The 22,737-nt window shown below is 40.2% G+C and overlaps 1 protein-coding gene across 2 annotated transcripts in view; it reads left to right on the forward strand.

Moving 5' to 3' along the window:
- Positions 1-2,719: 2,719 nt before the first annotated feature.
- The window catches only part of SLC30A9 (solute carrier family 30 member 9), a 75,793-nt gene continuing 55,775 nt past the window's right edge, over positions 2,720-22,737 (forward strand). For both annotated transcript variants that reach the window (XM_061164660.1, XM_061164661.1), the window contains exons 1-2: positions 2,720-2,957; positions 12,711-12,863. In XM_061164660.1, coding sequence (XP_061020643.1) covers positions 2,846-2,957; positions 12,711-12,863 — 265 coding nt within the window. In that variant the 5' untranslated portion in view covers positions 2,720-2,845. The remainder of the gene's footprint in view (positions 2,958-12,710; positions 12,864-22,737) is intronic.

Below are 22,737 nucleotides of genomic sequence, written 5' to 3' on the forward strand. Positions count from 1 at the left end.
CAAAATGGCCAACTTGAATACCATCTTGTTAAAGAAAAAAAGAAGATGTTAGGGGTGGTAGTTTGCGACTTCCAAGGGGAGGAAGGCAACTGAAAAGGAGATAGAACAGCAGATGTTTGGTAAACAGATGTTTGATGGGTGAGCAAACACAGTGGGACACAGAGGGGAGTTTTAGCAGACTTTGCTAGGTTCCTCTGCATCTACACATCTAGTTTGTACTATGGTTATCTATGGTGGTATCATCCTTGGCAGAACACGTCCTCCACATTCTTTTAAGCAGGCAGGGGAAAGGTCAAAGGTAATGAGTCTTTGACCTTAAAAAAAAATCAGCCTAAACCAATCCACATGCCAAACAAACTCACTTTGGGTGGCAAATCTTGCTCCCCTACAATAGTTAGGGTGGTCATGGCAGGCGTCGCTTGTTTGAGCTAAGACCTGAGAACATGTCAGATAAACATCACAGCTAATGCTTGGTGAACATTGTTCTGATTGCCTTCTCCCTGGGACCACACTGACTCCTATTTACTTGTCTGCACACCTGCTCTACCCAGATAAATCCTGAGCGTGTAAGTCTTATATTATAGACAGGAGTCTGAGGTTTAGAGCTTAGTAAGGCAAGTTCTGATTCTGTGGGTACTTGCCTTCATGGTCATGGCTACACAGTGGTGTTGTGACATACTGGGGTACAGGATCTGAGAGCACTGAGGACAAATTAGCCTAGTCTTGGGCTTATCCAGTAAGGCTCAGCAGAAGGAGAGGCTCAGAAGGCCACTGTCCTTCCTTCCCACCTTCCATCCTGTTCCAACAGAATGGCCCAGGATCGGAGCCCAGAAAAAAGGAGAGTAGGCAGAGCCCCCCAAAGCTGTCACTTCTGCCAAAGTTTTCACGGGCTGTTAAGAAGCAAATAATTCACGTGTGGACATCCAAGCAAAGTGCCACAATAGAAGTGAGGAAGACAGCCAGTTCAGTTCAGTTGCTCAGTCCTGTCTGACTCTTTGTGACGCCATGGACTGCAGCACACCAGGCCTCCCTGTCCATCACCAACTCTCGGAGCTTACTCAAACTCATGTCGATCAAGTCAGGACACAATTTAAGTGACTGAACCACCACAACCATATTAGTCAGGGATGTTTTCACCCAGAAGTGTAGGCAAAATGCGGCTTCTTGGTTTGAAAGACTTACATAATTAAAAAACATGAGATAATTCAGTCTATTAATGATTCCAGTTCAGTTCAATTGCTCAGAAGTGTCCAACTCTTTGAGACCCCATGGACTGCAGCATGCCAGGCTTCCCTGTTCATCACCAACTCCCAGAGCTTGCTGAAACTCATGTCCAACAAGCTGGTGATGCCATCCAACCATCTCATCCTCTGTCGTCCCCCTCTCCTCCTTCTTGCCTTCAATCTTTCCCAGCATCAGGGTCTTTTCAAATTAGTTCTTCACATCAGGTGGCCAAAGTGTTAGGGGAAGCACACTGATTTAAACCGCTCACCCTGGCCAGGCACCATAGTAACCATTTGCATGAGTTGTTTTATGACAGGAGATCCTGATAAGCAATACGGAACTAATAAGCCACCACCTGCCAGAAGAGTTCGGGAAAGGTCGAGAGGAGACACTGCCTGTCTGTCCACTTCCCAGAATCCCTCTTGCTAGCATCCATCTTGGCTGAGCCATGCGTGCGCCACCAGGAAAGACTCTGAATTAGAATGATTGGCCAAAGACCACCCAGAAACTAATCCCATCACCATAAAACCCAAGACTGCGAGCCACAGGCAGAGCAGTTCTCCTGGGTTCCCTTACCCTCCTGCTCTCCACCTGGGTGCCCTTTCCCAATAAAATCTCTTGCTTTGTCTGCATGTGTCTCCTTGGACAATTCCTTTCCAAGTGTTAGACAAGAGCCCAGTTTCAGGCCCTGGAAGGGGTCCCCCTTTCTGCAACAAAAGTATTAGAGCTTCAGCTTCAGCATCAGTCCTTCCAAAGAATATTCAGGACTGATCTCCTTTAGGATTGAACGGTTTTATCTGCTTGCATTCCAAGGGACTCTCAAGAGTCTTCTCCAACACCACAGTTCAAAAGCATCAATTTTTCAGCGCTCATCTTTCTTTACAGTCCAACTCTCACATCCATACGTGACTATTGAAAACACTATAGCTTTGACTAGATGGACCTTTGTTGTCAAATTAATGTCTCTGCTTTTTAATATGCTGTCTAGGTTGCTCATGGTTTTTCCTCCAAGGAGTAAGCGTCTTTTAATTTCATGGCTGCAATCACCATCTGCAGTGACTTTGGAGCTCCCAAAAATAGTCTATCACTCTTTCCACTGTTTCCCCATCTATTTGCGAGGACATGATGGGACCAGATGCCATGATCTTAGTTTCCTGAATGTTGAGCTTTAAGCCAGCTTTTTCACTCTCCTCTTTCACTTTCATCAAGAGGCTCTTCTAGGTAGTCTTCGCTTTCTGCCATGAGTGTGGTGTCATCTGCATATCTGAGGTTACTGATATTTCTCCCGGCAATCTTGACCGCAGCTTGATTCCAGACATCCAAACAAAGCGCCACGGTAGAAGCGCGGAAGACGGAAGACGCCGAACGTCCTGCGCAGCCACGCCCTCCCCAGCTGTTAGGGTCTCGCAAGGTCTCGCGATTGGTCCTGCTCGCGCACGCCACTTCCGCTGCCTCCGCAGCCAGGTCTCTAAATCATGTTACCATTTCCGGGTTCGCTGAAGCCGCCTGAGGCGGCGCAGGCGTCGGTGTTCGGTAGTGTCCGGTCTATGGAGTCAGTTGGTGGCGGCGGCGGCGCGGAGGCAGCAGGCGGTGTCCGAGTGGGGGCCTTTGCCCCGCCAGGATGTTACCGGGCTTGGCCGCCGCCGCTGCGGCCCACAGATGTAGCTGGTCTTCCCTGTGCCGGCTCCGTCTGCGCTGCAGGGCGGCGGCCCGCGGCTCCAGCGACCGCCAGGGTGAGTGTCCCGCGCCGACCACTGACTCCGCGGAAGCCGGACTTGGAAGACAAGGCCGGGCTCGGAGCCGGGTGCCTCGCCTCGGGCAGTACGCCGCCTTGCCCTTCCCCAACCAAAGAACCTTCCTTTCGGGCCTCCGACTTTGCAGTTCAGGCTACCCACCCGGCGGGGGCCCCTACAGGCCTCCTTGATCTGGTCTCGCTTACAGTTCTAGCACGGCCCCCGCGGGAACTTGGGGCCAGTTCGCGGTCCCGGTGGCATCCGTGAAACCGACTGCTTCGTTTCGTGAGCATCTTGGTGCCTGGCGGTGACCGCCCGCCGCCTCCCCCAGTCAGTAGGAAATTGCTGACTCCAGATTCCAGGGTCTTTTCAGCTCACCGCCTTACCTTTATTGAGCACTTGTGACTAAGTAGATTTTCCTACCGTGCAGCTTTTCTCATGCCTAGCTTGTTTTATTAAATTTTCTGAGAGGAAGTTGGGAGTTACTACTTAACATTTACGAATAATTATTTAATGAGAGACTCTGACAGTCCCGCAATTAATGGATGAACTCAGTTCGGTTGAAAACACTTTTTGGTGAAGAAATGTTTACTGTTTTACTGTTTTCATAATTCTTTTCCAACAATCTTTTCTGACTCAAATTTCAGTTGGCAGTTTACAAAATATCATTGAACTTGCAAGTCTAAGTCAGGCTTACCTCCTTTTTTGCCATACCAATAGTCACTTGCAGACCGAGAGGAACAATGAGGGAGAGACAGAATCAAATCCACCCCTAACCTAATCCCCCAGATTCTTGTGGGTGAAAAGAGAATTTAAAGAAACATTTCCCCAAAGTTTATGTTTGAAAAATCTTGTAGCATGTTTGTGACTTTGCAATAAAAGTTGGAAGTTACAGTTGTTCAAGTTTATAAGTAACACAAGCTTTAGAAACCCTTTACTGTGCAGTTATTTTAGAATATGGTCCTATTTTTGATTTGTAATAAATGTAGAAACTGGCTCTTAAAATTTCAGAAGGGCTCATTTTAACAGAGCTGTTTTGGGAGACTTTTTGGTAGTGATAAAACCGTGTAGCTGTGGAGCTCTCCTGTAATGGGAAATACACCCGATTCTCTTGTAAACAAAATGAATCATCTGGTTGTACCGTACTCCAAAATCCTCAGCTAAGCTTTCTAGCATGGTTGCTTCTATTGACCAAGTAGTTTCAGCCTTTTACACTTAAATTAGGTGGAGTGGCTGTTGGTTGCTAAGTCATGTCCCACTCTGCAACCCAGTGGACTGTGGCCTAAATTTAGTCTAAACTGCCTTTAAGTTGGTAAAAGGAGGTGAAATAATGTAATTTGCAATTTATTCTCTGTTGAGATTTATGTGCTCTTGTCTTAACCCTCTGTGATAAGAATCGCCTGTCTCACCAGTCAGAGTGACTGCAAAGTTGTTTACAGTATTACCAAAAAATTAAAATGTGTTCTCATACTTAAAAATACTAGATTGAAAAATAAGCTTGTTGGTGAAAATTTAGTTTCAATAATGCCTAAACAGTTTTTAAAAGGGCAACAATAATTGTATTAAAACTTCAAAAGGATTGTTTAGAAAAAGTACTAATTAAGTTGGATTTCTTTCTTAAGAAAGAAATATTGGAAGAACTTTTGGGGAGAAATTTCTAGGAATAAATGTTTTTACTTTGTCAAGAAATAAAGTTTAGTGTGTGCTTCTAAAACCCCTGTGTAAATTTAAAAAGAGTAGTAGAGGAAGAATCTTAAGGGAAACAACTGCTGCTTGCTGCTGTTGCTAAGTTGCTTCAGTTGACTCTGTGCCACCCCATAGACGGCAGCCCACCAGGCTCCTCTGTCCCTGGGATTCTCCAGGCAAGAACACTGGAGTGGGTTGCCATTTCCTTCTCCAAACTGCTGCTTATGCATGCTCAAAGAAGAGAAATGCTGGTGGGTCAAATTAACACTGTAAACATTTAAAGGCAACGAGGAAAACAATATTCGAGGGCAGTTCTGTCTGAAAGAAAGATAATGTGTATCATGTATGTAATTTTGACTTGTCTGATAGCCATGTTTTAAAAAGTAAAAACAGATGAAATTGATTTTGTTAATATAGTTTACCCAGTATATTCAAAGTATTTCAATATTATGACCAATATAAAAATTACTGAGCTATTTTACTTTATCTTTTTGAACTGTTTCTGGAGTCCAGTGTGTATTTTACACTTACAGCACATGTTCAGACTATCCACATTTCAGGTGCTCAGTGAACAGTGACTACTGTGCTGGACAGTGCAGTCATAGAGTTAGTATTCCTAATTTATAAAAAATTTTTACAAGCCGAAGTACATTCCAGTAGAATAATGGGCAAAGGAAATGAATGCATTCATAAGGGCATTTGAGTGACCAATCAAATGCAAAAATATTCCATACTTACTAATAAGTATAGAAATATAAATCTAAAGGATTTGCTGCTAATTGCTTTCATATTAACTTAAGTTTTTCATAGTGATACTCCATATTGAGGGTGCAGGGAAGCAGAAACTCTTACTATTGACTGGGACATATAGATAGTTTGTCAGTGTTTTGAAGGTCAGTTATTCCTTGTACTAAAATGAACCTTTAAGGTCTGTGCCTTCTCACCTAGCAGTTCTACTTAAAGGGATGTGCTTTCAAGAAATAACCAGCTACATACTAAAGTGTGCACACAAGTTTATTATTAATAGTAATAAATAGGTAACATTTACAGTTATGAAGAGTATATTACAGTTATGAAAAGTATATGGTATAATATACCATATTATGGTATATTTATTAAGGGCTGGTGATAGATGCAGCCGTTAAAAAAATACAGTTTAGAAGAATATTTAGTGACTTGGGAAAATGTTCTTGATGTATATGTCTCACTTATTTTTCATGTATTTGTACCTTGCCTCGTTGACAAGGATTTGAGGTGGGGGGATACTCCCTTAAAGACTACAAATCAACAGATACAGGCTTTTGCTGAAATCCAAGATTAATAAAAGTATAGTTTTTACATAAAAAGATAGAAATTAACCTTTGTATTTTTAAATTTCAGTCTGTAACGTGCTGGTACTACTATATGAAAAGTAGAGTGGGGCGTTAATCCCTTAAATAACTAACAGAAACATTGACAGTTGTAAAAGACCATTTTGGCAGAGTGACAGCAGGATTCTGTGTAGTTCAGGTTAGTGATAAGGTTACCTGTAAAGTGAGGTTAACCACAATATATGTTTCATGTAAAGGGTTGTTGTGAGTGAGGATCATTCAGGAAGAGGTATCAGGCATTGTAGTTGCTGATTGCATTGTACTGAACAAGACAGAATTTCCATCTCTTTTGGAAATGAGGAATGAGAAAACATACCTAGAGTGGTAGCCTAGAAGCCTGCAGGGGCCATTTTATTAGTTATGCTGGCCTGGGACTCCAGCTTTTGTAAGGAGGTGGTGACTGAGGCAAGTCATGACAGATGAAAATGAGCAAGCCAGGTGAATATCTGGGGCAAAGAGCAATCCACGCAGAGCAAATAGAAACCCTGAAGACAAGACTTGCAGTATTCAGGAGCAGAAACATGCTGTGGCTGGAGTATGGTTGGAAGGAGATGCATGTGTGAAGTGAAATTTGAGAGGTATTGAGGAGACCCTGGTTCGATTCCTGGGTCAGGAAATCCGCTGGGGAAGGGATCGGCTACCTACTCCAGTATTCTTGGGCGTCCCTGATGGCTCAGCTGGTAAAAGAATCTGCCTGCAATGCTGGAGACCTGGGTTCAATGCCTGGGTTGGGAAGATCCCCTGGAGAAGGGAAAGGCTACCCACTCCAGTATTCTGGCCTGGAGAAGTCCATGGACTATATATAATCCATGGGGTCTCAAGAGTTGGACACGACTGAGCAACTTTCACTTACATAGCCTTTTGGGCCGTAGGTTTCAGGGGCCAAAAAAGGAAATGTTTTAAAAATATCATTCTGACTACTGTGTAGAGAATGGATTGGAAAGGGGAAAGTGTAAATAAGGAGATCAGTAGGGGGCTATTAGAGTTAGTCACACAAAGAAGGTTGTAGCTGGGCCGTGGTACTTAGCAGTGGAGATCAGTTCAGTTCAGTCGCTCAGTTGTGTCTGACTCTTTGCGACTCCATGGCCTGCAGCATGCCAGGCTTTCCTGTTCATCACCAGCTCCTGGAGCTTGCTTAAACTCATGTTCATCAAGTCGGTGATGCTGTCCAACCGTCTTCTTCCTCTGTCGTCCTCTTCTCCTTCCGCCTTCAGTCTTTCCCAGCATCAGGGTCTTTTCCAGTGAGTCAGCTCTTCACATCAGGTGGCCACAGTATTGGAGTTTTAGCTTCAGCATCAGTCCTTCCAGTGAATATCCTGAGAGTCCCATGAGCAGTGTGAAAAGGGACTGGAGATGGAGAGGTGCAGATGATTTGGAGGCGTGCTTTGGGATATAAATTATAGTGTGATAATACAGGTAGAGCATTTAGAACAGTGGCACTTGGTGAATCCTTAATATAGTAAATATTTCTCCCCCCTTTTCTAAGAAAATATTAAGAATTAAGTAAGGAAGTAGAGTTGTATGCCAAGATGCAGTGCAGAAAGTTTCATATTCCTTACATACTCAAAAAAGAAAAAAAAAAGATTCCTTGTTGCTTAGTCTGTTCTGGTGAAAAATCACATCAGCAGTAGTCCTGAAGGTTGAGCTGCCTGGTGCAAGTCACCAGGCAGTCCTTTTGCTTGCCTCATGATTAGGCCTGAAAGGGATTTTCTTGCATTTTTTTTTTGCTTGCTGAAAGTATAAAAGTAAGCTAGAGACAGTCAGTGTGCTCCTATTAGCAGAAATAATGTTAGAAGTAATTTAACAATGGATATATTTTTAATTTAAAATTTTAGGCATTGGGGAAAATACAGAAAAGTATTAAGATACAGAGTAAAAATTACACATAATCCAGATCTGTTACCAGAGTCACATTTAATAGTTGAAATCAACCTGTATTTTGCTCTTTTTAAAAAATGCAACATCATGGTTTAGTTATACACACGCACATATATTATCAGATTCTTTCCCATTGTATGTTATTACAAGTTATTAAATATAGTTCCCTGTCATATACGGTAGGTCCTTGTTTATCTATTTTATATATAAATAGTTGCTCAGTCGTGTCCGACTATTTGTGACCCCATGGACTGTGGCCCACCAGGCTTCTCTGTCTGTGGGAATCTCCATGCAGGATTACTGGAGTGGGTTGTCATTTCCAGGGGATCTTCCTGACCCAGGGATCGAACCTGGGTGGGTCACCTGCTTTGCAGGCAGATTCTTTACTGTCTGAGCCACCAGGTGTGTATGTTAATCCCGAGGTCCTAATTTACCTCCCATTTGGTAACTAGAGCTTCCCTTGTGGCTCAGCTGGTAAAGAATCCGTCTGCAGTGCGGGAGACCTGCGTTCGATCCCTGGGTTGGGAAGATCCCCTGGAGAAGGGAAAGGATACCCACTCCAGTATTCTGGCCTGGAGAATTCCATGGACTGTATAGTCCATGGGGTCACAAAGAGTCAGATACGACTGAGCGGCTTCCACTTCATTTTGGTAACTACAGGTTTGTTTTCTACGTCTGTGAGTCTGTTTCTGCTTTGTAAGTAAGTTTATTTTTGTCATCTTTTTAGATTCCAAACGTAAGTAATATGATATTTGTCTTTCTCTGTTTGACTTACTTCACCCAGTATGATAATGTCTAGGTCCATCCATCTGCAGTGGTCTCAAGTAGAGAGACTGATCTCTGAGAGACTTAGGTACGTGTTTATCTCTTGTCCTTAAACTAGCCTAAAGTGAAACATTTCAAACCATTAAGAAATCTTTTTGTTTGTTTTTTAGTTATTGCAGAAGCAACATACATAGTAGACAGAATTGTCAGTTTGCCTGGCAGAAAGAGAGTTTTTTGTATTGTTGTAGTCTGAAAAAAAAAGGCCAAATTTCCTCTAAAAGCCAGAGTAAGTGGTAGGTGACAAACCAGATTGCAGAGGACAAGGGGCGATCAGTAGCAGTGTCATTAGGAGCTGCAGAGACAGAAGCAGTAAAATAAAAGCAGAGAAGAGTGATTGTTGGGTCAGACTGGTAAGATACCTAGCTCTGCAGTCGTGATGAAAGAGCAGCCCTTGTGTGCACAGCAGTGAGCAGTTCCTTGTTCAGGTCCACAGAGTGGTGAGCACCAAACTGAAGACTCACCTCTAGCTTAACATAGCTTATTTTAGAAGTCACCTTGAAGAGAGGGTATAAATGATGGGTAATATTTTTTTTACCATCTTTTTGCCTCCCAGAATTAATTAACAAATTCAGTAATTTATTCAACAAACAGTTGAGTTTCTACTGCTGTGTTTTAGGTATTCTGTATTTTATTGAGTCAAATGTTGTCCTGTATATTCTGCAATTTCCTTGAAGTTTTGGTCTTGTATTCATGCCAAATATGTACTTTCAAAGTTGCTGATATCTGAAATTCCTCTAAAGTTAAAATTTAATAACTTTTTGAAACAGTGAGCAAGGAAGCTAACAAGATTATTAGGGTAGTATCACAAGGACACAGGAGTTGGGAATTCCCTGGTGGTCCAGAGGCTAGGATTATTCACTTTAACTATTGAGAGTGAGAGTCTGATCCCTGGTGAAACTAAGATCCCCATACCTTGCAGCAAGTAAGCCGATGAGCTCTGGAGCCCGCGTGCCCAACTAGAGAGCCCACGTGTGGCAGTGAAAGACCCTGTGTGATGCAGCTAAGGCCCAACACGGCCAAATAAATAAATAAAACCTCGGTTATGGTTCATTTCGGTCGCTCAGTCTTGTCCGACTCTGCGACCCATGGATTGCAGCATGCCAGGTCTCCCTGTCCATCACCAACTCCCAGAGTTAACCCAAACTCATGTCCAATTAGTCGGTGATGCCATCCAGCCATCTCATCCTCTGTCGTCCCTTCTCTTCCTGCCCTCAATCTTTCCCAGCATGGGGGTCTTTTCCAACGAGTCAACTCTTCGCATGAGGTGGCCAAAGTACTGGAGTTTCAGCTTCGGCATCAGTCCTTCCAGTGAACACCTAGGACTGATCTCCTTTAGGATGGACTGGTTGGATCTCCTTGCAGTCCAAGGGACTCTCAAGAGTCTTCTCCAACACCACAGTTCAAAAGCATCAATTCTTCGGTGCTCAGCTTTCTTTATAGTCCAACTGTCACATCCATACATGACCACTGGAAAAACCATAGCCTTGACTAGATAGACCTTTGTTGGCAAAGTAATGTCTCTGCTTTTTAATGTGCTATCTAGGTTTGTCATAACTTTGCTTCCAAGGAGTAAGCGTCTTTTAATTTCATGGCTGCAGTCACCATCTGCAGTGATTTTGGAGCCCAAAAAAATAAAGTCTGACACTGTTCCCACTGTTCCCCATCTATTGCCATGAAGTGATGGGACCAGATGCCATGATCTTAGTTTTCTGAATGTTGAGCTTTAAGCCAACTTTTTCACTCTTCTCTTTCACTTTCATCAAGAGGCTTTTTAGTTCCTCTTCACTTTCTGCCATAAGGGTGGTGTCATCTGCATATCTGAGGTTATTGATATTTCTCCCGGCAATCTTGATTCCAGCTTGTGCTTCCTCCAGCCCAGTGTTTCTCATGATGTACTCTGCATATAAGTTAAATAAGCAGGGTGACAGTATACAGCCTTGACGTCCTCCTTTTCCTATTTGGAACCAGTCTGTTGTTCCATGTCCAGTTCTGACTGTTGCTTCCTGACCTGCATACAGGTTTCTCAAGAGGCAGGTCAGGTGGTCTGGTATTCCCATCTCTTTCAGAATTTTCCACAGTGTATTGTGATCCACACAGTCAAAGGCTTTGGCATAGTCAATAAAGCAGAAATAGATGTTTTTCTGGAACTCTCTTGCTTTTTCAATGATCCAGCGTTAGCTATGTTTTAAAAAGTTCTTATCTTTTAGAATGCATACTGAAATTTTTATGAATGAAATTATTTTATGTCTGAGATTTGCATCAAATTAATATGTAGATGAGATACTGGTGAGGTAGAGATACAACAGAGTTGTCCACAAGTTGATAATTGTTGAAGCTAGGTAATAAGTACATGTATGTTTATTGTACTGTTTTTTCTACGTTTGTGTATATTTAAAATTTTCTGTAATAAAATATTTTTAAAGTTAAGGAGAACTTTGAACAAGATCAAGGATCAAGTTACGAATATATTGTCATCTTCTGAGGCAAGACTTTTAGACAGTAGTAATCCCTCTTTAAACACAAAACACAATCTCTATAGAAGTGTTTGATCAGTGGGTTAAAAAAATGTTAGTGGTATATTGTTTTTGTTTGGTAATAGTCACAAAAGATACTTTGAGCAGGGCTGACAAGCAAGAACACCAGTGGTGGTGGTGAAGAAGATGCTTTCCTGGAGGGTGGTTTTCCAGGGAGAGTTTGCTTTAGCCTTTGCTCACTAGTTTTGCTAGTGATGTATTTATTTTCATATGCAAGAAGATACATTGTTATATTTGCTTTACTCAGCCTTTAATAAGTAGCAGCAAATGACCAAAAATAAAAACCATACAGAGCCTTCAACAAATATTTGCCAAATGAAAGATTTAAGTTGGCGTCATGAAGTTTTTCAAGAAAACAAGTTTTAAGCCTGAAATTTGAGTGGCTACTTAAGGCTGCCTTATGTCTCTCATGCATTTCAGATTACCTTCGGTATTCACAGTAATTGATGTTCCTGATGAATTCTCTGAGCCATTAAAAAAATATTTATTTTCTTTGATTTCAGAAGGCAATCTACACATGCAAATACATGAATTAACGTTTTAGGAAGATCATTATTAAGCAGTTAGAGAAGTTTCAACTGTTAAATGCTTAACTTGACTGTTTCTAATGGTATAATTTCACTGTTTTACCTACATTTTAGAAAATGTATAAATTGCACCTAAACAACGTTTTCAAGTTTCAGTCCTCAGCATAAAAAATAACAAGGAGACAGGGTCACACAAGAGTAGAGGCAGATTTACTTTTCTTCCACTTTGATGCAAATGTGGACTACAGTTTTCTATTTCAGCCCTCCAAAGCCCACAATCAACCCAGATGCAGCAGCTAAGGTGCTTTGTAGTTAGACTTCTATTCTTCCTTCAATTAGAATTCCCATATACTGAGGAATCTCACCAAATGTTGATTTATTTATCTGATTTTAAAAAATCAGTGACAGTATGAATGACTGATTAATATAATTCACATATCGATTGTGAAATGGAAGAGGACCGAGTTTCAGCTAGCAGAAGGAAGACGCAATGTAATTTTGAGTAGAAAGACCTTATGACCTTTCTCCTTTCAGAGTTCTTATTCTGACAGGTATATTATGCCATTTTCTTTTAGCATGCAACCAACATACAAAATAAAGAGTACCTTTTATATGCCAGAGACCTTTCAGAATAGCTGAATAATATAAATGTTTTATTTGACTTTATGTAATTAAAAAATTTTCTATATAAATTTGCAAATGAGAAAAGAAGGAATATTATCTTTATGTTTCCTTTACAGAATATAGACGCTGTATACCTAAGGGCTGATGAAACACCTGTACGGAAAGGGTGGCTTAACATTGTGCATTTGGGTGTTTATCAGAGTGCAAATTTTACTGTTATTTTGTTCTCTTTCTAATCATAGGTAGGCTTTATTGGGTATAAAAATCCTCATTACTAGTTTGTTTGAAATTTAAATTTTTTTCTTTTAGAATGGCAGAATTTAGTGACATTTGGAAGCTTTTCAAACAGCGTTCCATGCTGTACACTGAATCAAGTGAAGTTGTATTCCACAAACGCTGAGAAAGAAGGACAGGGGTCACAGACTCAGAAAGCGGAGAAAGTGCCTTCGTTTGATGACGCAGGTGTGTATAAATCTTTTAAAATAGTTGTTTTTTTTCCCCCTGTATACGGGAATAGTTTGCATGAGATTGTTCCTTGAATGTTTGATAGAACTTATAAGTAAAACCATCTGAGCTAGTGTGTTTTTCATGAGGAGCTAACTTAATTTCTTTTAATTTTTTTATTTCTTTTTGACTCAATTTTGGTAAGTTCCATTTTTTTCCCAGGAATTTACCCACTTCAGCTAAATTTAATATATTGATATAAAGTTCATGGTATTCTCTGTATACATTTTTAAATAGCATATGTAGTCTTTTTTTCATTCCTAGTGGTGTTTGTTTACTTCATTAATTTTGCCTGAGCTTTGTCAGTTTTATTTTTACTAAGTGATGATTTTTTTACTTTCAATCTTTATGTTGTATTTTTGTTTCCTATTTCATTAATTTCTACTCTTACCTAATTATATTCTCCTTTCTGCTTCCTTTGTATTTATTGTTATTCATTTTTTAAAAACAGTATTTATTTGGCTGGGCTGGGTCTTGGTTGTGGCATGCCAGATTGCTAGTTGCAGCACATGTCTTAGTTGTTGCGTGCAGGCTCTTAGTTTGACCTGGGATCAAGCCTGGGCCCCTGCATTGGAGCTTGGAGTCTTAGCCACTGACCACCAGGGAAGTCCCCCGTTAATCATTTTTCAATGACCAGTTAGCTGTTATGCTCATTAATCTTTAATTTTTTAATTGTTTTAGATCCTCATTAGTTATCTAATGTATTATATATAATACTATATAGTAGTATATATATGTCAATTCCAGTCTTCCAGTTTTCCTGTCCTTTGACTTTAAGTTTTTTTGTCCTAGTTTGATAATTTTTGTCTTTTAATGGAAAGTTTAGCCTGATTACATTTACTACAATCATTGATATATTTGGACATATTTCTGCCATTATATCAGGTGCTTCCCTGTGTGTGTGTGTATGTGTGTGTAAGTGTTTAATTACTTTTTTTTGCCTCCTAATAAAATCTTATTTTTCTTATTCCCTTATCCCCGTTCCCTCATATACACAAACATACACACACTTGCTTGGGAGGTATATGCTTTATGTATGTGTTAAGTCTAAGGGTAATTGAAAAGTTTACTTTCCTTCTGAAAAATAGAGTTCAGGATGCTCACTCTGGTCACCCACTCTGAACTTACCTGTTATTTGTTGGCTAGTATCTTGTATCTGTTCTACTCTCTTTTCCTTCTCTAAAATTTATATCATTATTTAAGTTTTTAATCTAAAATCTTTGTTAGCCATCTTTTCTTATGTCTCTGCTTTTCTATCTGATGTGTCTATACATCCTATAGAAATTTGTTTAGGTGAGACTTTTTCACGGTAAAGGCACATTTAATACATAGCTTATTCCATTGTCTTTTGGCTGACACTGTTACTGCTGAGAAGTCAGATATCATGCCTTTGTTTTCATGTCTTTTCTGTTTGCTTTTAAAATTTAACTTTATTTTGAAAGTCTTTTTCTTTGGTGTAAAATTTAGTTTTACTATGAAATGAGTAAAATGAGTACCTTGCCTGAGATTTGTTGGGCTTCCTGGATCTGAGAATTGTCATTTTTCTACAATTCTGGAATTCTGCAGTTCTCTGTCACTGCCCCTGGGCTTCCCCAGTGGCTCAGCAGGAAAGAATCTGCCTGCACGTTACAAGAGCCGCAGGAGACCTGGGTTCCATTCCTGTGTCAGGACGATCCCCTGGAGGAGGGCGTGGCAGCCCACTCCAGTATTCTTTCCTGGAGAATACTATGGACAGAGGAGCCTGGCGGGCTACAGTCCTAGGGTTGCAAACAGCCTGACACAAAAGAACTGACTTAGCATGCATCCCTTGAAGTGTGTATTACCACTTCTCAATTCTCTGTTCTCCTTTGGAACTCTGTTCAGAAATCTAAAATATTTACTGCATAATTTTCCATGTCTCTAAACTCTCTGACATACTTTGTCTTTCTTTATCTTTCTGGCCTGACTCCTGGACTGTTTTCTTAGGTCTATGTAGTTTACTAATTCTCTCTTAGTAGTTGCCTCTAATCTGCTGGTTGGTACCTTGTTGGGTTTTTAATTTTAATGATTATATTTTTCATTTCTAGAAATTGTGTATTTTTATTTTTCAGCTTGCTTGGTTGGTCTCTTGTGTGTTTTCAGACTTCTCTTTTATTAGACATTAAACATAGCTATTATGTATTCTGTGACTGAAAATTCTGCTATCTGAAATCTTTTGGTTTTTGCTGTATTACCTTTTTCTTCCATTTCCTGCTTTCATTCATGATGATCTGTTTTTAAACTGAGAATTGTTCATTTTCCATTTAGTTTAACATCTTTGAACCATTGGCTGTCTCTGATTGAGGATGTGTTCCTGCACAGAGAGTTTGCGTTTGCCTCTCTTGGCTGCTGGGGATACAACTTGGGGCCACATTAAACGAAATCATCAGCTTAAGGTTTTTGGGCCACATCAGCAGCATGACTTCAGACTGTAGATTTGTGTGAGCTGCCTCACCCCTAGGATTTTCAGGGGAGTTTTTTCTTCTCCACCACTTAACACAAAAGTCGGGGCAGGCTTGCTTCTTTGCTGACTCCTTTTCTGTGTATTTTCTTGTTGATGTGTAATTGCTTAGTTGTGTCTGATTCTTCGCCACCCTGTGGAATATAGCCTGCCAGCCTCCTCTGTTCATGGGATTTTCCAGGCAAGAACACTGGAGTGGGTTGCCATTTCCTTCTCCAGGGGATCTTCCCAACCAGGGGATCAACCAAACCCTGGGCATCTCCTACATTGGCAGGCAGATTCTTTACCACTGAGCCGTCAGGGAAGCCCCATGTGTTTTTTCTAGGTCACAATTATGCCGTGTCTACCTTTGTTTCTGGGTATCTCCTGTTACCAGAATTCTAGAGAATTCTGCTAGAGATGTAGAGCCTAACAGGAGATACCCAGAAACAAAGCTAGACACTTGGCATAACTGTAGAAATAGAACCTCAAAGAGTGTAAGCTTCAACAGAAATCATCAGGGAAACAACTGACCTTGGTGTGCTCTCTCATTCTGTAGAGGTCCTGCTTTCCCTTCATATTTGCCCCCTTCAGATCACTTTGCTAGCTTAGCAATGCATTTGAAAAGATATTTTTTCAGGATATCTAGTCCACTGTGCAGCATTAAAAAGAAGTTTTTTTATTTATTCATTAATTTATTGAAATATTTATTGAGCACTTTTTATATGGCAGCACATGAGAATGAGTTTATATTTTTTATTACTGAAACAGAAAATTAAGCAAAAAAAAGTATAGTAAGTACTATGGTGGAAGAAATACTGTGTGCTGGAGGGACACCTGGGTCTTGAGTGGTTGGGGGAGGTTTCCATAAGGAAATGCTGCCTATTTAGTGACCTGAAAGTAGGTATTGGTGTGATGAATGGTGGAAAAAAAAGATAATGCTGCAAGTAATTCACTGTGACCAGACTAGTGAGCAGAGAGCCTCATGGTGGGGTTGGTAGTTTTGAAAGGGGTAAAACTCAAGAGATAAACAGTAGTCAGATCAGGGTTTTGTTCAGGAGTTTGGACTGTTTTGTAGGCAGTTGGAATATTTTGAGTAGAGGAAGTGCTTAATCATATTTAAGATTTTAGAAAGATAACTCGATGCAGACTGGAAAACAGATTGCAAAGGAAGGAGACTGCAAACTGATGATGAGGCTCTGGACTTGGTTAATGGCAGCGACTTCCTTAAGGGAGTAGGTGAGTGCGAGAAATTTAGGAGCTGAATAACTGACTTGATTGAATTTGGTGGACTGAAGAGAGAGTCAGTAAAGGACAGTGCGTGGTTATTGGATTTGACTGGGCTGTTGTGTTGGTGATGTCATTGACTTCTGAAAGTAGAAATACCAAAGCTGGGATGTATGTTACTGAAAGTTGAGGGTTCAGTCTTGGGCATCTGAGTTGTAGGGGCCTCTGGGGCGTTGTAACAGAGAACTACTACTAGGCGGTTGGCTGTGCTACTTTTCTGCCGTGAGACATCATCTCTTTGGCTGGATTGCTTCCACTCTCACTTTCTCTTTGTATTTCAGCCAAACCATTTTCCTTTTGGTTCTTAGAAAATAAGAAAATGCCAAGCTTGTTCTTGTTATAGGGTGTTTGTTCTAGTTGCTTTAACTTTCCAAGATGCCCTTCTTTATCTGGCTGACCCCTTTTGGTAATTTACATCTTACATGACATGTCAGCTCTGCACACCCAGGCCGTCCTTGGTATTGCTCTAATTTTAATTCTCTGTGTGGACATCACTTATTACTAACTGATATTTTTAGTATCTGTTTTATTTATTTTTCCCCCTTGTATCCATACCTCATCATAGCAGGAACTTCAGTGCTTAGAGCAGTGGTTTGCATATAGCAGGGGTTTAATAAATTTTGTAAATGAGTTCTAACCTGGGGATAAAGATGTAGGAGTTTTTAGCTGTACCCAGGTGGTAACAAGTCATGAGTGTGTTTGAGACAGTACGGGGGAGGGTTTAGATTGGGGAGGTGAGAGCTAGTCCGAAATCCCCAGCGAGTGAGGGGTGGAAGAGGAGAAGCTTGCAAAGAATAGTTGAGGAGGAGCAGCCTGGAGAGGTAGGAGAAGAGCCAAGGAGAGGTGGTGTTAGGAGAGTGTTAGAACAATAGTAAACATTTCAAGACCATCTTTCCTTTAGTTGGATGTCTTTCACAGGAAAGATTTTACAGATTCCTTGAGAAACCTGTGTTTTATGTTTATCTAGGGAAAGAGCAAATTAGCCAAGATGGCGGTGGTCAGGCTCTCTCGCCCCCACACCCTCTGGCTCTTGCCCCACGTTTTGTAAATAATGATTATATAACAGCTAAGATCGCTTATACCACTGTGCATGCATGAGACAAGGTAACCACTTGGCCATGGGCTGCCATGCTTTTGTTTTGTCGCATGTATATATAAGCTCCACCTGAAAAAGCCCGTGGGGCTGCGTTACGGTTGCATTATGGTGGTGAGGCTGTGTTACGGCGTGTCCGCGGGGTCCGCCACGAGAGGAGGGAATACAGCATGCGTGCTGCTGCTACGGCCGCTGCGCCAGCCCGGGGGAATACACGTGTCCGCGGTTCCTGCGGCTCCTCTCTTTCCTGCCCCCCTCTTAGCTCGCCCCCCACCTGCCCTGGGCTCAGCGGTCACTGCACAGTGAGAGACTGCAGACAGCTTATCATGCCTGCTTTTCATCCTTTTCCCGAGGCCGCACCCTCTCTTTGCGCTTATTATCCAGTTTTAGTGAGTCTCTTCTCTTTTCCTTGTGGTGATGGAGAACTGCTGGGGTAAATATTGAGAGTTTGATATTAGAGGATGAAGGAATGGACAGTATCATGAGTCCCTAAGTTCCAGAAATAGACATATTTATTTAGAATGTTGAGATGGGAGAAGAAACAGATCGTAGAATAATGTAAAGGTAAAATATTTATATTATAATGCTATTGTGAGGTGAACATTGACTCAGGCAAAGATATTTAATGTTGGTTCCACTTTACAGAATGCTTGAAATTGAAATCTGTGACTCAGTTTCTTTTTTCTCTGCTGACTTGTGAAATTAAAATATTAGCATATTCTATTATATTAGAACTACATTGTTTACTGATGGTTTTATTTTGGGCTCAACTTTTCAGAATTTTCTTAGGCCAAATTAGACTTTGTCAGCCATCAGATTGGAGAAGGAAATGGCAACCCAGTCCAGTATTCTTACCTAGAGAATCCCATGGACAGAGAACCCTGGCAGGCTACAGTCCATGGGGTTGCAAGAGTCAGACAGAACTTTGCGACTAAACCACCAGCCATCAGATAGACAGCAAGTCATTGCGTGATTGAAAGATAATTTGTATATTTAAGAGTTTGAGATTGACTTTTGAATAATTCAAATCACATGGTAAAGTCAGAAACAGCTCATTAAGAGGCAGAGACTTGCTAAGGAATCGTTAAGTTTTTAAGGAGCGTTCAGATGTTTTAAATTTTAGTAAAATCAGTTTTAATTTTGCTAATGACAGCAGATGTGTGGCAAACAGCCAGGGCTTGAGCTTAAAACAAAATGTCTGGAGATATTCAGGATAGAATGTCTGGTTGCTTATTGAAATCATCAAGATTCTACTCCAGGGATCCAGTGTAAATTTATTAAGATGGTGGTATGTAAAAAAAGTATTCCTACATGTGTTTGAGCCTTTTACTAGCATTTCTTGTTTGTGAGTTTTAACACTATATATTTAGTAATATCTAGACAATTTGTGGTAAGAATATCCAAAAATATCAGTATTAGAGCACCTCATTTTATGTGATTTGTTTGAATGACTTTGATCATTGTAGAAAGAAGGGCTGTCTGTGAAATTTTAGATAGTACATTTCAGTTCACAAACAAAATGAGTGTTCAGAGCTTAATATTCTACCATCCCATGCCTTCACTTTTGTCTGCCCAGGGCTCTATTCCCCAAAACAAAATTTTAAAGTAATTGATACATAGATTCTATAGATAAAGATGCTTCAGAATTTGTTTGCTGTATAGCCAGACAGAAATAAAACATCAGTCATTTAACTGATCAGTGTCAAATGTTGGAAGCCATAGTTGCTAATTAAATAGAAGTGTTTTTAGGCCTCTTTTTTGTTTGTTTTTAACCAGTGTGTCATCATAACTTACTTAGAATCTGATGAACAGTGAAAATAAAGCCTTTTTGGATTTTCTGTACATGTTTTAGTTATGGAAATATACCATGTTAAGTCATTTCCCCAGTGGCTTTCCCCGAAAAATTAATTGAGAAATATACTAAATATTACAGGTAAGATTTTTTTGCTTGTATTTTGAAGAGAGTTTTGTTTTTGTTATGTGCCTATTCTGTTGATATTTAATTTATACACAAGAGCGTTAAAAGAAGGTAAATCAACGGATTGGCAGAAATTTGGATCAGATAGCAATAACCTTGTTGAAGGAATGCTCTGAGGTAACCATTCAACTTCTCACTCACTGGTGTGATAGACTGAATATACAAAGTGAAAACTGAAGAAGTAACTGGACTCAAAAAAGGATGTGTCCAGGAATTGAAACAGAAGATCCTGGCCTCTGGGCTTGTAAGCGGGCACTGGTATCCAGGAGTTTGGCTCATTTGGGGTGATGGGCCTGTCAGTGCCACATACGTAGCCAGACTCACTGTGTGAATTTGCCCATCCACTCTCCCGGAGGAGGCCGAGCTGGCCTCTTCCGTTTGTTATCTGGGCTCTGTGTTGCAGGAGGCTGTCGGGTAAGTAGAGGAGCAGAAAGAGCAGGAACCTCAACCTTTCTGCTGGCTGGCAGACGGAACTGGAGCATAGTGATTTCAAACTGGCAGTGTGAGATCTGGTTCAGGACAGAAGGGTTGGATTGAGTTCTGGGCAGTAGATCGATGAAGAGGAGAGTGAAACAATATATCCTATCAGAATAAGACTGCAAATTCCAAAATTTAGAAGTACATGAAGGATCATATTGTAATATATAAATTAATCAAATCAATATATTATACACCTTAACCTTATGTCAATTATATCTCAGTAAAAAATACACAAAGAATTCTAGCACAAGAAAGCCAACAAAATCAACAGTCAAATATGAATTAACGCCAGATAATTTTAAACTAACAGCCCAGGGGAGGGAGGTGGGAGGAGGGTTCAGGATGGGGAACACATGTAAATCCATGGCTGATGCATATCAATGAATGGCAAAGACCACTACAGTATTGTAAAGTAATTAGCCTACAGCTAATGTAAATAAATGAAAAAAAAAAACCCAGCCCAAATTGCTTCAAATAAGTTTAATATCCTCAAAAGAATAAAGTACTCATAGTTTGAAATACAAACTGGCAGAAATAAATGCATAACAGGTAGATCTGGAAGAGCCAGTGAGAATGCCTAGAAATGAAAATTTGGTCATTAAAATAAGAATATAATATATTGAATAGTTACAGTCAAGTAGTGAATTAGTAAATTGAAATTCATTCTGGATGTGCATAAGAAAGTAAAAAGATTTTCCAGAAAAAAAAAGCTTTTGAAAGGCATGAAGCTTTAGCCTATATTTAACAGGCATTTCAGAGAGAGAGAGGATGGAGAAATTATATATAAAGAGATAATGAATGAGAAGTTTTCAGAATTTGAGAAAATCAATCTTCAGATCAAAAGTACACTTTTAGTACTAAACGGGATAAATGAAAAGAAATCCATAGATTTCAAAACTGAAAAAAGAAACAACCCAACTTAACTTCCAAAAAGTCAGGCGACTGTTAGTGCAATTGTTATTACTCTTTTGAAGTAGACTTTTTATCTGCAGCAATATGCAGAAAATAAAGGAGGAATGATTTGAAGTACTGTCCATGAAATGGTCAGAGGAAAAATAAGTGTTCCCTAGAATTTTACATGGTCTCAATAATCACTGGGGTTTTAAAAGGATTATATCACGTAATAAGTACAGTCTCATGAGCTCTTGGGCTCCCCAGGTAGCACTGGGGGTAAAGAATCGGCCTGCCAGTGCAGGAGATGAAGGTTCAGTCCCTGGGTGGGGAAGATCCCCTGGGGAAGGAAATGGCTACCCACTCCAGTACTCTTGCCTGGGGAATTGCACAGACGGAAAAGCCTGGCGCACTACAGTCCACGGGGTCGCAAAGAGTCGGACGCACCTGAGCGCGCAAATAATCATTTCAGAGGAAAGGCAAAATAACATTTCACATGTAAAAATGACTTATCATTTACTACTAAACTACCCATATTAAAAACAACTACTCAAATACCTGTTTCTGTAAGATGCAGAGTAAATTCAGGGAAAGAAGAGTTGGGACAGTGAAGAGCAAGAAAGAGTTCAAATGTGTTAGTAAAGTTGTTGATGGCAAAAGTAAACTTTAGAGTAGTAAGATAAGAGAAGTTTCAGTGGTTAAAGATATTTTTCTTGTTCAGAGGAAGGTAGAGATGGTGAATAACCTTACAGATGATTAGAAAGATTTATAGGAAAGCATGCATGTTAAATTTCTAAATGGAATCATGAAAACATTAGAACTTGAATCTTGTAAATTCAAAAACCAGCATGGAGGTGGGGTGAGAGGAGAATATAGAAAATTTTATCACTCTAACTGATGGCCAGAAAGGCAAAAGCAAGAAAAAAAAGGATGGTAAACCAAAGACAGACAGTAAGGTGGCAGAAGTCTAAATCAGGTAACCAGGTTAGGTTTCATGGTGTTGCCTATCATCTATATAGATGCATATTCTAAATATGTAGAAATGATTATTTTCCCTATTTCATTACTTCCTCCTCCATAGAAATAAGATCATTATTTTTGATAAATAATGATTCCTTGATTCCATTCTCTTTTCCAGCTCTTTCTGAAAGTCCAGATATTGCTTTCACTGTCTCATCTCCTTTTCTCACCTCCATCTGTTGCTTCCATCACTACTTTTTCTGCTGAAACTGCTGTTGTCCAAAGGTTACCAGTGATCTCCACATTGCTGATCCAGTTTTCACTTCTGTCCTCTTTTCCTGAAAACATACAAATATCAACTTATAAACCAATATTATTTTAAATACAGAGGCATTGTAGGAAAGTTGTTGAAAGAGTAGACTGATAAAATGCCTTGGGTTTTAATCCTGACTGTACTTCCATATTTAAAATACTAGCTATGTGACTTTTAGGGAAGCTCCAAATAAGATGAATAAGATGAAGGTAATAATAGTACTTACCTCGGAGCAGCTTTGTGAGGATTAAATGAAATAATGCATATAAAGGACATAGTACTGTATGTGGCACATGGTAAATAGTAAATGTAAGCTATTATTAATAGGCTGAAAAATGTTATTTTATTATTATTATTTTTTAAAAATTTAAG

Source organism: Dama dama, chromosome 17, assembly GCF_033118175.1.
Source record: "Dama dama isolate Ldn47 chromosome 17, ASM3311817v1, whole genome shotgun sequence".
NCBI lineage: Eukaryota > Metazoa > Chordata > Mammalia > Artiodactyla > Cervidae > Dama > Dama dama.